At 36.7% G+C, this 16,316-nt stretch overlaps 1 protein-coding gene across 4 annotated transcripts in view; it reads right to left on the reverse strand.

Annotated features, from left to right (window-relative positions):
* Positions 1-6,145: 6,145 nt before the first annotated feature.
* The window catches only part of LOC120523364 (immunoglobulin-like domain-containing receptor 2), a 205,886-nt gene continuing 195,715 nt past the window's right edge, over positions 6,146-16,316 (reverse strand). For all 4 annotated transcript variants that reach the window (XM_039744626.1, XM_039744625.1, XM_039744624.1 and 1 more), the window contains one exon: positions 6,146-8,296. Coding sequence is in view for 1 of the 4 variants with exons in the window: in XM_039744625.1 (XP_039600559.1) it covers positions 8,261-8,296 (36 nt within the window). In the remaining 3 variants the exon portion in view is untranslated. The remainder of the gene's footprint in view (positions 8,297-16,316) is intronic.

Below are 16,316 nucleotides of genomic sequence, written 5' to 3' on the forward strand. Positions count from 1 at the left end.
AAAATGCAAGAAAGAAAACAATAAAGGTTTTCTAGATATGAATGAAGTTCCCTGTAGCATGCAGGCTGTTGTGCACAGAGCAAATAAATACTTATTAAGTATTTACCTAACATTAACCTGACCTCACAACTTAATTATCTGCAGATTATAACGATTCACTATCTCACTGTCACTAATTTAATTAATCAATTCAATTAAATTAATAACATTTATTTAATTTAATTAATTTAAACTTACATTTACATTTGGGTTACATTTAGGAGTTACATCTCATGGTTACATTTATTTTGGTAAGTTTTTAACAATGTTGAAAATATGTATCGTTCTCCTGTGAAGACATGTTTTTTAATGGGCGCCGCCATTTTCAAAAGTATTTTTGGATGATAGCTTTTCTGTTGAAAGGTAAGCTCAACCTAGAAGTTTGCGGCACGATAATATTTACATAATATAAAGGTTGTGTCATGCACTACCTGGTTCTTCTTGAAACACCAAACACCTTTGCATCTATTCTTTGTTGTTTTTGAATTCCTAGTTACAAATATTTTTGCCCTGATTTTTGACTATGACTAACATTTTTTTCTTGTTTCTGGTTCAGCGTTCATTTTTATGGTTCAGTTACAAAACTTTCCAGCACAGATTCCCGAATACAATTCTTGAAATATATCCCAGGCACAGTGTGCTTAACTATTAATCTTATTGGTTCTGACACTTAGCTTGACATATCTGACTCAGTGATATCTCCTTATTCCAGTTCCTCTTAAAGTCGATGCTACCTCATTTACTCAGTACATTCTGTGTTGACATTATTGTTTATATTTGTATGTGGCTATTTGGTGAATCCTTTTGTTTATGAGTGTCACGGTATAAGGATCACCGGGGTACAAATTGTGTGACGTCAGTTACACAATGGCATAAAGGTTGTGTCATGTATTTCCACCTTATTTGAGTTCAGTGAATATATAAACAAAACGTCTCGTTCGTGCATGCTTTGCTTTTCACATTTGTCTTATCATTGAAGAACCTTTGTGCTACAATTTCTTGACTACAATTCTGATTACTGTTAGGGCTTGGTTAAAACATAAGAATGACTTTTCAGTACTGATTTTTGGCTCTTTGCTCCAACTATGTTTTTTGTTCTGGTCCTTTCCACCTAATATTCTGCCTCATTTTACTGAGGTACAACAGAAACAAACTTTTCCTACTTTAAATTTATGGAGAGGTTTTTGAAATCATACTTAGGAAATAGTGGATAAAACAGCTAGTATCGTATATCGGCTACGTATATCAGCAGCAATGTGGTATGTTTACTAATACAGATAGTCCAAAATACATTTATAGTGGAAATTTTATATGTTGTACTTTTTGCCAGTTTTACAGTGAAATGAAAATTTAGGGTGATATTTATTGTTAACAAAACATGAAAAAACTGCAAGGCCATTTATTCTGTGACCTCTTTGACTCAAACAATTTTATCATATGTTAAACAATTTGAGTCTCTTTCAGTAGACACCTTTAAGATAAGATATTCCACATAAAACAAACATAAAATCTGGCAAGTAAGTGCAGTTAAGAAATATTTTACAAGGCTCAATGGGAGCTAATGCTATGTAATGCTAAGTTGTTTACATTTTGGTCAGATTACATTATGTGTGGTGTCAAGGCTGGGGGCATGTCAAAAAACAGGGCCTGTTAAAGCCCATTGAGGCTTGCATGATTATGGGCTATACAAAAAAAAATTGTTATTGTTGTTGTTACTGAGGTTTGGATTTAGGAGTGAAATTGTGGTAAGCTTTTGTTTTCTAATACTGTTCCGATACATATTCTTGTGTGTTTTGGGGTGTGACAGTCAGGGGCTTCCTGAGTCTTTAATCAAATGGTCTTGCAGACTCTTGACTATGGAGCCATTTGATCATTCTTACATTCACATGCTAGTGTTCTTGTGTTATGTAATAGCTTATGTGTTTGACTTATCAGTACAATTTAAACAGGCAATAGGCACATATAATAAAATTAAAACTTTTTTCTCAGCTTAAGATATGCATAATTCAGGTTGAAAATGATAACACTGTATGCATAAATCGCACAGGCACTTAAGATCCACCCATCCATCTTTTACACCCTGTTCATCGCGGTGCAGCTGGCGTCTATCCTAGCCCAACTGGGTACCAGGCAGGAACACCTGGACAGATACATTCACATACACCTCCAGTGAGGTCAATTTAGCAACAGCAATTCAACCAAACTGTAAGTCTTTGCATTGTAGGGGGAACCGGAACACCTACACTAGGACACATCAATATAACACTGTATAGAAAGGGATAATAAAGTTTTTTTTTTAATTTATGCATATATAAAAAAACAGGCTCGCCAGTGCATGTAAACACACCACTAGACAATTAATGAAGAGGTGGAAGAAAACATGCTCTTTGGTAGCATAACCAATAATCCACACAAAAGGTGGTAGAAAAGGGGATAGTGTTGTGCTGAGAAGAAGCAGACTAACATTTGTGTTAAGAGGTGATCCATGATGTAGGAGGAGGAGATGACACCCAGAGGAAGTCCCCACAATAAATGATTAGATGTGGTGCTAGATGATAAGAAAAGTTTTGAATTTAACCCCAAAGGCTGCCCAGGAATGCTGAGAGTGGAGGAAACAGTTTGTAGGCTAACTAATTTGTGTAAACCCAAAAAATTGCTGTTAAAATGGTTTAAATAATGGTAAGTATGGCTATGCAGTAAGGCCTGCTTTCCTTTGAATCATATTTCCTTACAGGTCAGACTGCGTTGTGTTATGGAAATGTTTGCTCCATTCACTAGGGAATTATTCGTAAAGTGCATGCATTTCCGTTATTCAAAACACAGGAACCTCAACAATACAGGCAGTAATTTAGTGGGGGACGTAATAGCAGGTGTTGAGTGTTACCTTGCTAATAAGACAAATTTTTCATTGTGCTATTATGTATGTTAGAAGGAGACTGCAATGTGAGAACTGTACATGACTTCTTCTTTCCAAAACAACACAATGCATATATTGTATATTAAAACTGGCTAAGGAGTTTGCATTGATACCTGAGGTTTGTAGGGTCAAAGTACATCACGTAGCAGCTGTGTAATCCAGAGAATATTACTTAACATGTGTATATTGTATTTGTAACAATCCACAGGTTTTATTGTATTGCTTTTTTAAGGTGCTTTGAAGTGGTGTGGGTATGGCATTATATGCTATAAACACTAACTGAATTAGATGCAATAAATGTTTGGTCCTCAAGCTATTTGTCGTCTATGTTAATGGATTTCACTTACAGTAATTATTTAGAACTGTAGCATAAGTCAAAGTCGGGACTGCAGGCATTAGGTGGTGCTGCAGAGCAAAGAAAGGACAATTCAAGGTCCTGTCAAACAAATAGAAACATGTCTTGGGCAGGGCCAAACAATCATTTAAAGGATACCTCCTGTGTGTAAGGCCATTAGTGTCATAATTAAGTTTTGGGTAACTCATTATTAATTAAGTTTTTTCTACTGTCTTAGCCGCTGTTTTTTGTAACAGTTGTTAGCACAGTTTACCGCATTTCTAGAGGAGTGGCCTCCTATGGCATGACCTGTGGGTAATCGGTGAAACAGGACAAAAGGTCGGCTGAAGGCTCCTTCCTCTATTCCGATATGGAGATAAAAAAAAAATAAAATAAATTCTATTTACTAGTTTTGCTTTTCTAAAGTTTTGCTTGGTTTGACCCCTTTCTCTGTTATTGACTTCGATTGTCTCCTGTTTGGAACTGATCTCAATTTTTTTTAAAATTGTTCTAGTTTCCTTTTACATGCATATCTCTCAGTTTACCCTCTTTGGCAAGGCAAATAGGAGGCCAACAGCTGGGGTACTCCACACTGATCCTGGCAGGCAGCAGTGGTTGCAGGTTTTTGTTCCAATTCTAAAAACCAAACTCTAGCATCTATAGAGGACTGAAAATGTGCTTATATTTAAAGAACAACAAAAACAAAATGTAATAAAAAACACCTAAAAACAGAATAACGTATTTCAGAGAAAGTCTATCAGATTCAACAAAAGAAGGATATATTGATACACAAAATATGGACATGCTCTGAATAAGATATAAGAACATTAGGGGGGTTATCCATTTTTAATTATATTAATTGTCCCAGTAAGATGGAAAAGGGACCATCATATTTGATGTTTTCTGTTATGTTTCTAAATTATACTTAATGAAATCATTTTGTTTTCTTATAATAATAATTCTGAAGGATATAAAGTGTTCTGAGAAAATCAGCCAAAAGGGATCTGGCTTGGTCTGATATGTAAGAAAAAGCATGTTTTGTTCAAATTAATTCTGAATTAAGAGTTCATATGAAATTTGCCTAGCAAGTTTAATATCAATTACAAACATTACTATGGCATTGAGATATAATGCACCACATCATTATATTGTCTATGCAGGTCCTTCACTTATGATATCTTTTATTTCATACTGCTTCCAGAATTGAATAGCTAGGGGTTCAACAGCAATTGCAAAAAGCATTGGAGATAATGGACACCGGTGGGAATAGGAAATACTTCAATGCATCCCCATCTGATAACACATTCACTCTAAAGCAATTAAAATATTGCTAAACAGTATTATTATAATGCTACTTTGCAATATATTTATATATATATATATATATATATATATATATATATATATATATATATATATATATTTCTATATATATATATATATATATATATATATATATATATATATATATATATATATATATATATATATATATATATATATATATATATATATATAAAATCCAATGCTTGGATTTGGATCTGTCTGTCTGTCTGTCCGCTTTTCACGAGAGAACTATTTAACGGATTTAGATTGGGTTTTTTCTATAATTTGCTTGAACATTCAGGTTGATTTTGCAACTTCTCTCATTGCGATAAGTATCATAGTTCTCTTACAGGAGCGATTTATTTGTGTGAATCCGAGACAGTGGCTAATGGCCGAGGGGCGGGGAAAGCGTGACGTCAGGAGTGGGGAGCTGTGTGGGGCCCCCTCACTCATGCACCAGCCTCCGTTCGAATCACTCTACCTCTGGCCACGTTTTAGAGTGGACCTTGCTTCCACTTTGCTAGCGATACCTGTTTGTTTATAGATTTTTAAAGTTTGTCCTGTTTCACTACTACATGTGCGGAGCTGCGGGGGCCGGCTAGTTTATCATAAAAAGCATCTGTAAACTTAAAACAAATATACAGACCATTTAATATAAACATTATCAAGTGTTTTTGGAAAGCAGCCATGTATGTATGTATATTCAGCATAATTTCCATGCCTATCAGTCAAATTATACTGTAGTACAGTTCCTCAAAATAATAAAAAAAAAATCACAAAAACCTTTATACTATGATTTTGCTAAAAGAATTCATACAAACAATGAAAAACAAGTGAAACTATCAACCTCCACACTTATTAAAGAGGGTAGTGCAGTATAAAGATCTGATGAGGTTGTCAGGAGATTTGAAAGTGAATTGTGTGGTAAGGTGATGGCAGCAAAGAGCAAAGTGAACCCCAGTCAAAAGGGGACATTGAATCAGTGCATAACACATTACGCACAGCACAAGCTTAGTGTATATATCACCTTGTGTTAAAAGACTATTCAATATGGAGCAATATGCCTCCAAGATCTTTTGCCCACTGCAAAGCAAACAGTGGATAAACTGCTCATGTGTGATGCCACAATGGTACACATGTCTCAAAATTCACTCAGCACTTTTCTTCTACTTATGAGAGTGGAAGTTCACACTTATGAGTGAGGTGACTTCTATATTGACTGTATAGAGTGGCAGTCATTTTGAAAATAGGTGGAGCCAGAAGATGGATTGTTAAAAATAAATAGCCAAAGTCAAAACTGGTAAGTTAAGATTTAGTAACACAGCCTAGGACATAGGACAAAAATTATAGAGAATTGCGACAAGAATGTCAGAAAGAAAAAAAGAAGTTAACAGAGCCAAAGCCATAACATTAGATTAAAATCTTAGTTGAGGTTCTAAACCACACATTCACTTAAATACTCAAATAAAAACACTAGGCATTAGAGTGCATCCACAAACTTGGATGATGAACACTCTGTTCTGCCAGCTTATGAGATGTTATAATAGTAATGTCACTCGGCACTGCCAGATGTTGCCCACCAACTCATGAATGTTTTCCTAACTATGGGGGTTAAGATAGTGGCATCCATAACAGTGCTGCAAGAGAACATAATAACTTTCAAACACCATTAAAAATGTGTTAGATTCAAAAGATACTCTGATGTTTAAAACCCTTAAAAGACGTTTCAATTACTTGTAGAGGGCAGGGTGAAATTGTAAATTAAAATAAATAAATAAATGCCAGATCATGACGATTTCCTTCTGTTACTTTTGCAAGATGAATGTTCACAGGGTAGAACCAGAGAATACTGGTAAGATGGAATCTATACACACATACAGTATTTATTCTTTGAATATTTAAGTTAGGAGTAACAATGATGCAAGTGACACATTTTAATTAACAACCCAAACTCTGGTATAATTTATGCTGCTCAGTACACAACATTTATTTTTAAACACATATACATGATCAAGTCTAAAGTACATAAATTCATTTTAGTTATTTTTATGAATGGGGTTATAAAGCATTTTATAGTATATTCCGACTTTGTCTAAAACAACCAGTGTCTTCAGTATTCTATTGGGTATTCTTTGCTCTTATGGCGTCCCGTTTTCATTCATAAAACAAATAAAAATAAGAAAACAAAAACTACACTTAATAAAATGTGATTCTTCTGATCTACTTTACTGATCTGGCTTTACTATGTAGTAAATGTTTTGGCCAAATTTGTTGTGCTTGCCAGTGATATTACTGATAAGACGTTATACAAGTAGGGTTCTTTTTTAATAGCTGCACATCATAAACCTTCCTACATTTATCTGTTTAATCTATATTGGTTTACTACTACTACTTCCAAATTTGTTTTACTTAACTAAAATGGTTAATAAATAATTCAAACCATGAGAGCTAATTGGTTACAGTGCTTCCGCACTCAGGGTATAATCCTACCTTGTGCCCATTGCTACTAGGCTAGGCTCCCACCACCTGCAATCCATACTGAGTAAAAGAGTTCATAAAATAGTTCCAACAGATGACTAAAAGCATTTAGTACAAAAATGATAAACTGTATAACTTAAAAAAATAACTGCAAAAGATTATTGCAATAACTGACAGTCATAAAATAAACAAGATGAATAGTTCTATTTATCATAATAGTAATATTACTAAAAGAGTTTATAATAAAACAGACAACTTCTTGTGTGCTGAGATTCTGCTGTCCTTGACCTCCCTCCCACCCCAAACCACTTATTGACACATGAAGAGATAAGCATTTCATCTGCTGCTATTCCTTTTCTAAACACCAGAAAGAAAGAAATTTGGTTTTTAAATATATTTTGTTTGAATACTGACCAAGCCTCATGGGCCCCAAATCTCATCTATCTCCTCTCATGAAATGCTGACTCTCTCAAAAGGCTGATTATCAAGTATCTCGCTAACCATAACCCTGCTTTGTCGTGATCTGCTCTGCTCAGTCCACATGCAGTTGTCCCTCTGATATTTCACCATTTTTCAAGCTGGACTCTTGTTTGTGAGCGAGTGCTCACACATCATTGGTTAAAATGCTGACAGTTAAGATTTGGCCTCTGTACATGTCATCTTCAGGTTCATGGTTTATTTTCCTGCCCTACTAGTTATACATTAACAGCACCTGAAATCAACATTTCCGAAGCCAATTAAGGTGAATCAGTTACTTATTAACAAAGTAACAGACATAAAAAGCATAAAAGAGGCAAACATAAAAATAACAAACAATTGTGACAGGTGTTTTGGCAGTCAACCACTACCTTCTTTCAAATGATTCTCATATACTCTTTAGCAAAATAAAACATTCAAGCAATCATAATTAGAAGAGGTGCCCATGCCAAGTCCAAGGCGAGGATTTTCTTACTAACGTTAACTGTGTGTAACGTTTACCATTTGATGTAGCACCTAGATTTTGCGGCCCAATGGTTGTTTTAATTATTCATAGTCTCTCACTTGCTGTTGCAAAATCCCAAATTGAGTCCATCTTTGACATACTCACTAATCCTTTAAATTCTGGTGGCTTCAGTCCTCTAAAGGCCATAGAAATCCCACATTTGTTATCTTAGGATGTTTTGGCTTCAAACGATGAGAGAATCTCTGCTTGGTATAGTGTTCTGGAAAAAAAAAATCCACTGGTTAATGGTTACTAAAGGCAAATCAATCTATTTAATTCATTGTTTAAACATGTTATTCCAACATAGCACTGGAGGACAGTAACTGATCCTGCTCATATTTATTCACACAAATCCAATTTGCAGCTGTCGCTCAACCTAACCTGCATGTCGATTCCCAGAATTCTGGGACACCTGGAGAAGATCCACGCAAAAATGGGTGGAACATGTGAACTCCACGAAAATAGTAACTGTGTTGGGAAGCAACTCCAAGTTCCTGGAGCCATCAGTTATCAGAGCTAACAAAAAGCCCTCATGTCACTCATGAAGCACAAAAACAGTACTTTTTTCTTGTGGTTCTGACTTTAATCACACTTGTGCAGTCTTCTTTAGTTTGATATTTATCATTTACATTTAATTTACTTGGCTGTCCCTGAAATTTCTTTCCCCCACTTAATAGCCCTCAGGCTAGTGTTTTTTTTTTTTAAACTAGAAGTGGTTTCTGGCTCTACTCACTTTTAAATAGTTAATTGTAACATATAAACAGGGATCTATTTTAAGACTGGTTCACAGAGTAAGCAAACTCTTATAAGTATTTATTCAGGGTCATCTTTACTCCCAAACATTCATTACAACCTTTCAACTTTCAGAGCTATTTTCTGTTAATGGGACTCTCGCTATAAAGAAAACAATCTGACTTGCTGCAGCAGTAATACAAATGCAGCTGAAGAATAATTTTGTGATATATATACATGTGGGTCCCCAGTGAAAAATTGTTCAGGGCCCTGTCCTACTTTGTTTCATGCGCCAACATCATGGGATTTCTCGTCATTGACAGTGTGGCACGGTGACACAGTAATCAGTGCTGCTGAGTGATGGATCCATCTTTCTGGGTATGAATCCCATTTTTGATAGAGTTGACACATTTTCTCCATATATCTCTACAAGCATTCATTCACACAAATCCAATTGGCAGCTGTTACTCAGCCTAACCTGCATATCTCCAGATATTCCAGTTTTCCTCCAACATCTATAAGAAGTGTATTGTGCACACCGATGATTCAAAATGAGACCTGTATAAGTGGGCCCAGTGATGGACTTCCCACATGATGCAGCCAGGAAAAGGTTTTAAGCCCTCGCAGCATTAGACTGGGCTAAGCATGCATGAGAATCTTACAATATACAGTATATGTACATCCCCCCTAGACCATCTTAAGTGGGGTCTGAAAATGTGTAAGTACAATACACATAAATCACAGCTTACTCTGTATTCTCCAACAAAAATGTCCAAAGGCAGTGACAACTCCACACTTTGATTTAGTTTCACTACACCTACTCCATCTTCCTGAAAGTAACTGACAAATGCAAAGTACCTCCTGGATTTTAGCACAAACTATTTAGTTTGTGTTGGTGTGAAGTGCGTATGTGAAAGTGTGTGATGGTTTAATTAGACGAGAGCTCAGCAATCAACAGATACTGGCTGAGATTGTATTTAATATAAAGGGGAGCGGGTTAGCGATAGAAAAGGGTTAAGTTGTGTTTGTCATTTTGAAAAAGAAACTGAGTGAGAGGGATCACTAGGGAGAGAGGTAGCAGGAAGAAGGAAAGGACAGCATTGGTTTGGCTGACCATCTGTGCCAGACCAAGTGCTGTGTAGGCTCAGTGTAGGGGCTGCACTCTGGTTGACTGAGCGGTGGAGCTGACGCAAGAGTGAGAGAGCTGGCAGTTGGTTTAAAGGATGGGGGGGCTCAAGATGTGGCAGAATCCAGAGAAGGGCAAGACACCCTTGGAGCTGCAGCAGCCGTTAGACCTACTGATTCAGGTCTGCATGATGGATTGGGGATATGCAACGGGCCACATTGGAGAAGAAGTCAGTGAAGGGCAAAGTGCCCTGTGAACTGCGGAAGCCATTAGTGGTGCAGTTCAGATATGCATGGCTGATTGGGGATGCAGTGGGCTTCGACTTGAAGTTTCCTCTTGTATTGACAAGGACAGAGAATTTGAAAGGATGTAACAATTTTGCCTTTCTGCTTGGAGATTATAATTTATTTATTGAATCTATTTGTTTACTCCCTAAAGACACTGGCAAATATGGATTTTAATTGATTATGTATTGGATTTAAAGTCTCACCTGTCTGCTCATTTGCCCTGGTCCATTCTCAGTACATAGCTATCAATGTCCCAGAGAAAGGAAGTTGCCCATGCCCATGTGGGCCTAAGGCATTACACTCCTCAAAAGAAAACTTCACCTAAAATTCTAGAGGAATAACCTCTCTCATCTAGTATCAGAGAAGATGTGAAGCTGAGAGTCCCTTCTATACCTGGGCTTGACTGAATGAGATACTATTGTATTTGGACGTGCCAGGCTACATCACAAACCATAAGAAAGATAAGGACAAAATGCAGTTGCAAGATACCAGCCATTTCATAGTCAAGATGGTTTGTACTGTGGATAATAAATAAAATAGCTGAAAAATACTGAAGAAGTTGGGAGATTATCTTTGCTCATGCCCTATCTAGCCACACAAAGTATATACACACACACACACACACACACACGGGCTGTCACATTGACTTGTGCAATGATCAGGAGCATCTTTATGTTATCTAGTTCTGCTTGACTCTTAGGTTTAATTTACACATTATTTTTTTATGTAAATTATGCTGTAAAGTGTTTTGTATCACTGCTTAAATAAGCATTAAAAAACTATTATTCTTTCAATTTGCATTTCAACAGTTTATTGCAGCATTTTAGTTTTATATGTTAAAGAATACACCTTTTATTTTAATACAATTATGTTAATAATAGAACCAACAAAGATAACACTGTTTAATATTAACAACATAACATTTTCAAATATGCTTATTCTAATTCAGTCTTGAAGGGGGCTGTAGACTAACCCAGCAAACATCAGGTGCAAGATAGGAAACAGGCCTGGGATTAGTCCATTGTAGGGTCCACTAATTTGATTTGAATCACAAATCAAAAGCATTTGTTTTAGGTGTGGGAAGATAACTAAAATGCTTAAAACAATTCCACATACATGGAAAACACACAGACACAAAGACAGTGACTGGTGGGCAGGATTCAAAGCCAGGACACTGGATCAGCATGGACAGCAATGCTAATCACCATGCCACCCATACTTATGATTACTATTTTTAACTTTTATTCAGGTAACTTAAACAAATAAAGATACAGTATGTAATATACATAACATGTTAGTGCTCGACAAGGAAGCACAATACAATTTAAAAATAACAATGTTATGTTGAGCTTACAGATATTGTCTATGCTAGAAACATCGTAGGCAGCCATGAAATTCAATCAATACTCAATATGTCACTGTGGCTTGTGTATGTAGTATACTTCGTACTCATATACAGTACATAACTTTCTTATAAAATATTATTCTTTCACGTGCTATATTTTATTTCTACTTATTATTTTTTACTACTTAATATATCTTTTTATTATAAACTTCTGCTTTTTGTTTTCGTTACCCTTCTTCATAATTCTGTGAAAAGGTAATGCTGAAAAAATTGTTTGTTTTTATTGTGGATATTTTGTCATCACTAAGGTGGTAATGTAAGCGGAATGACCTTTCCATAACACATTTCCCAGCATTGAACCTGGTCCATCTATGAAGCTACCAGACAGTATATGGCAAATGGTTAGGAGTGGAAAAAGCTGTCCAATATCTAATGAGTTGATCAAATGGTAGGAATTATAAGCAGTTTTGATATACTAGGTTAAGAATAAAGAGATGCATGAACAAGCAGTAGGCAGAAGCTCGTTCCAAAGCTTGGCAGAAAAGGACTGTGGGGCTAAATAATTTTAGCTCATCTGAACAGAGGATGTGCCCTGTCAGTCACGTGCGACTAGGAGACAATTTATGGGCCCAAACAAATGTGATTATATCTGCCAGACCATGGGTTGGTGCTTTCTCTCTTCCCTTCTCTGTAGACCATCAGAAAGAAATCCCACCTGACACTTCTGACATCACGTTCAGTCTTGGCACACCTGCCCTAACTTCCAGTCCCAGCCCTCCTGACATAATTTCCTCTCCAGACCATATATAAACGCTATATTGTTAGGCACAATTCTATTCTGCATTGAGCTCTGCCTCAAAAGATATTGTTCACATATGTTTATATACAGTATACAGGGTGGCTATGCCAAACATTCTTTGTTGTATTTGTGATTTCTTCACAACCTCTGTTAAGTAACCCAAAGCAAGCAGGAGCTTTCTTGTGTACTTGTGTAGATGTACAGAGAAACTAGAAACTGAAGGTAGGAACATTTCAGAGATCTAATAGCAGAAGTTCAACCAGCAGGGAAGTGCATTTGGTCAGCAGGAACAAACCAAAAGCCGAAACAATGAGTTGATTGGCATAGGTTGTGTGCAAGGATCTCATCTAATGGATGAATTGAAAAAGGGAGAGAGAGAGAGAGACTAACATCCAAGATCACACAAGGGTCCTAATGGCGCAGTATTCTGGAAATCATAGCTGATTGATATAAAATGAATGATTGCACCTAACACCAATCATAACTCTCCATTATGTTGTAATCAAATTCAATATACCTTAAACAAGAGTGCTGACATCATAAATGTACAGTATGGTGTAGGTTTAAGAACGTATTCTATTTGAAACACAATTTTTTTATAATAAATCATAAATTAAAATATGAATGTTGGTTTAATTCTAATGTTACATAAAAATAATTCCTTCATGATTCTGCCAGTTACGTTTTATGGAAACATTTCCTGCACATTTTAGTTAGACCAGTGGGAGGAGCTCTTCACCAAGGAAAACAGAAGGCTGTGTGTCTCAGGCAATACTGTCTGTGCAAAGGGCCTGGTCTGCTCTTCTATACCGTATTAGGATAAAGAAATTTATCTTTAATAAATTGTGATGAATTAACCAATTAGCAAAACACTCTCAAATATGTTGTATCCAATACAGGGAGGGGGATTAATCAATTAGTCACTACTTATTTTAGTTCACAAAGACGTCCCTTCACAGCACATGGATTAAAAATTAGAATGGAAGACATCCTTGGAGGAAAGCCATGATTCAAAAAGTTGAATGCCACTTGAACTGAACATGAAAAAAAAAACTGTACTTTTTATTTTTTAATGTGCTAGGGTGGCAAGTTGACCAATGTACCCATTTGTACATTGGTGTGCAAGATATAAAAGAAAGTTCACAGCGTGTTACATGTTAAGGTGCTGCATGAAATTCAAGCTCAAATGTGTTACCACCATGTGGGTAGATATGATGAAATTCTTCCTGGCCTGTCTGACCAAGTGGTGTCACGATTAGCAATACTTACTGTACTCTGTTTTGAGGTTTTGTTCTGTAGCTTACCTCAGAATCATCAAGAATCATTTCATTATTCTGATACAGTACTTACTGTCAAGATTTTAGTATCTAGCAAAGGTACCAGAAAGAGATTAGTTTAGGCAGGAGTTATTAGTTATGTTTTAGTTTGACTCTCTTTGCTAGAAGGAGAGTGAGCTTTCGTGATGCAACCTCGTATGAGCAGCACAGAGCAAACAGCCTCTAAAATGGCATCGACATCTGACGAGAGACCAAAGGAAAATACCCTGTGGACGACTTTTTTTCCGTATTATCACTGAATCGGACTCTGATTTTGATGCAAGTGATTTGGAGACGGAGAACGAAAAACGAAAATAAGGTCCCCAGCATCAGCTGATCGTGGTGCTGGACATGTTCATGTAGCTGACACACCACCAGCAACGTTCACCTGGCGGGGACCACCACTTAAGATGACAAGAGGTACAAAGCAGATTGCGTCGCACTGCAACTACCACCGATGCCCACCTTCTGTGCAGAGACAACCAGCCCGCTGCACACTTCTGCTGACCCATCAAGCCACCCCTGCACAACAGCTGCTGCCTGAGACCGCCATGCCGGCACAGACAGCACACAGAAAAAGATGTTTCATGTTGATTTATGGATGAAGCCATTGCTTTGCATGCTTTTCAGAAAACTGAGCTTTTTGAGAAAAAAATATTCAGCCCTTAAAGAGTTAAGGGGCTTCTAAGTTGCAGAAGACCCAAATATAATGACAATGGCCCGTGGGATTACGTTCTGTACTTTAGAAATTTGAGTTGCTCAAGGGTGTAGTGATGTCTGCCACTTGGGATGTGTGCTTAGCATTACATGGTAAACTTGGGAGATTTCCAAGCATTTTTGATCCATGTAAAAGTCAAAGATGAGTGTGGGAAAAGTTTTTACTAGTGTAGTGATGTCTTTGTGGTTCTCAGGGTTTCATGGAGCAACCTGCAAGACTAAATTCAATATTTTTAACAATATAATAAAAGGATGGGCTCTTCATGACACTGTACCTTTACTATACAGGTAGTGTAGCCTAGTAGTTAAGGCTTCAGACTTGAAACCCTGAGATTGTGGGTTCAAATCCTGCTACTGACACTGTGTGACCCTGAGCAAGTCACTTGACCTTCCTGTGCTGCAACTGGAAAACAAAAAGAAAATGTAACCAATTCTATAATGAATGTTGTAAGTCACCTTGGATAAAGGCATCAGCCAAATAAGTAAATGTTATGCTTAGGTGTCCATATACAAAGTGTAATGGCTACTTTTTATGTGCATCTACTTCATAATGAGCGAGTTCCTAACTTTACTTTCCAAATAGCCAGAAGTCACAAGGACTTGACCTTACACAACTGTAGAAAGCGAGAAACAAGAATGATGACTATTATCGACACCAGCATTTCCTCTAGTTGTTAGACATTAGCTGGTGGTGAATTTCCACTTTAAATAAATTACTCCATTTTACTGGACCAATGTTCAATTGTATGTGATCTGGCCAGTGAGGAGGCCACTGCATTTAACTGAACTCATGGTCATATTATTGGAACTCTTCCTGAACTTTCATGGCTGTGTGGCATGGCTCCTTATCTTTAAAAAAAAGCTAATTTCCAGATGGATATTCTCCATCAACTAATTAATGGATCTAACTCTATAACACTATTATACATTCTATAACATTCAAATTTTTGTACTTGTAACAATAGACCTAACATGTGCCATGAAAATATAGCCAGTACCACCATAAACCAGTTTTTTTCCCCTGAAAGGATGAATTCATGGACTTCTGTTTTTTACCAAATTCAAATCCTACAATTATCATGAATTAATAGGAACTGGCATTCTCTAGGCAGGAATATGTTTAATCAAACCTCCATGTCCAGTATTTGTGGTCCCTAGTTCACCTTTCTATTTTTTGGTAACAGTAGCTGTACCTCACTTATAACATAGTATGCTGAGTGTGCATTCTGATATGCCTATTTTGGCACTACAGCCGTGCTTATTTATCTGACTGCCCCTAGTCGCTCTGTTACTTTGCACAAGTAGTGTACAATCTGCCTTCACTGACTCCTTTTTACCAATGGTCTGTAAAAGCTCAGCTTGATATTTGTAGGTGGTGGCCCATTCTTGATACACCTGTGATATGGCTGTACAAGATGCTCAACACAAGTATAATGTGGTTATTGGAGGGGAAAGTGATTTTCAGACTGTAAAAAATTAAATAAAATCAGGGTATATTTTTCACACAGAAATATGGAAGAAACAAAAATTGTAGCTTAGCTGTTATCAGAATATGGGCAATTACTTCTCAGATGTGATGCTTTGGAGCCTACGACAGTGATGCTCACACGTCTATACACCTACAGCTGTTGTCAAGTCTGCCTCTCTATTCACATGGAACACTTCTGCTCTTGGAGAACCAATTTTGTGGAAATTTGGTATACTTAAAATTCATGGAAATTTGGTACAAAAGTTTAATTTTCATTGAGCTACCTCAATCAGAGCACGCTGTACAAAGTTATCAAAAACATCTGCAGCCTTCCCACTGTTAACCTGGCTTGTTTTAAAGGGTACATTTCCTGGTGGGATACACATCTAATACACTCAAAACAAATCAGACAAAACCCACAGATTTAACAAATCAATTTGCAGTTACAGT

The sequence above is a fragment of the Polypterus senegalus genome, chromosome 2 (genome assembly GCF_016835505.1).
Source record: "Polypterus senegalus isolate Bchr_013 chromosome 2, ASM1683550v1, whole genome shotgun sequence".
Taxonomy (NCBI): domain Eukaryota; kingdom Metazoa; phylum Chordata; class Cladistia; order Polypteriformes; family Polypteridae; genus Polypterus; species Polypterus senegalus.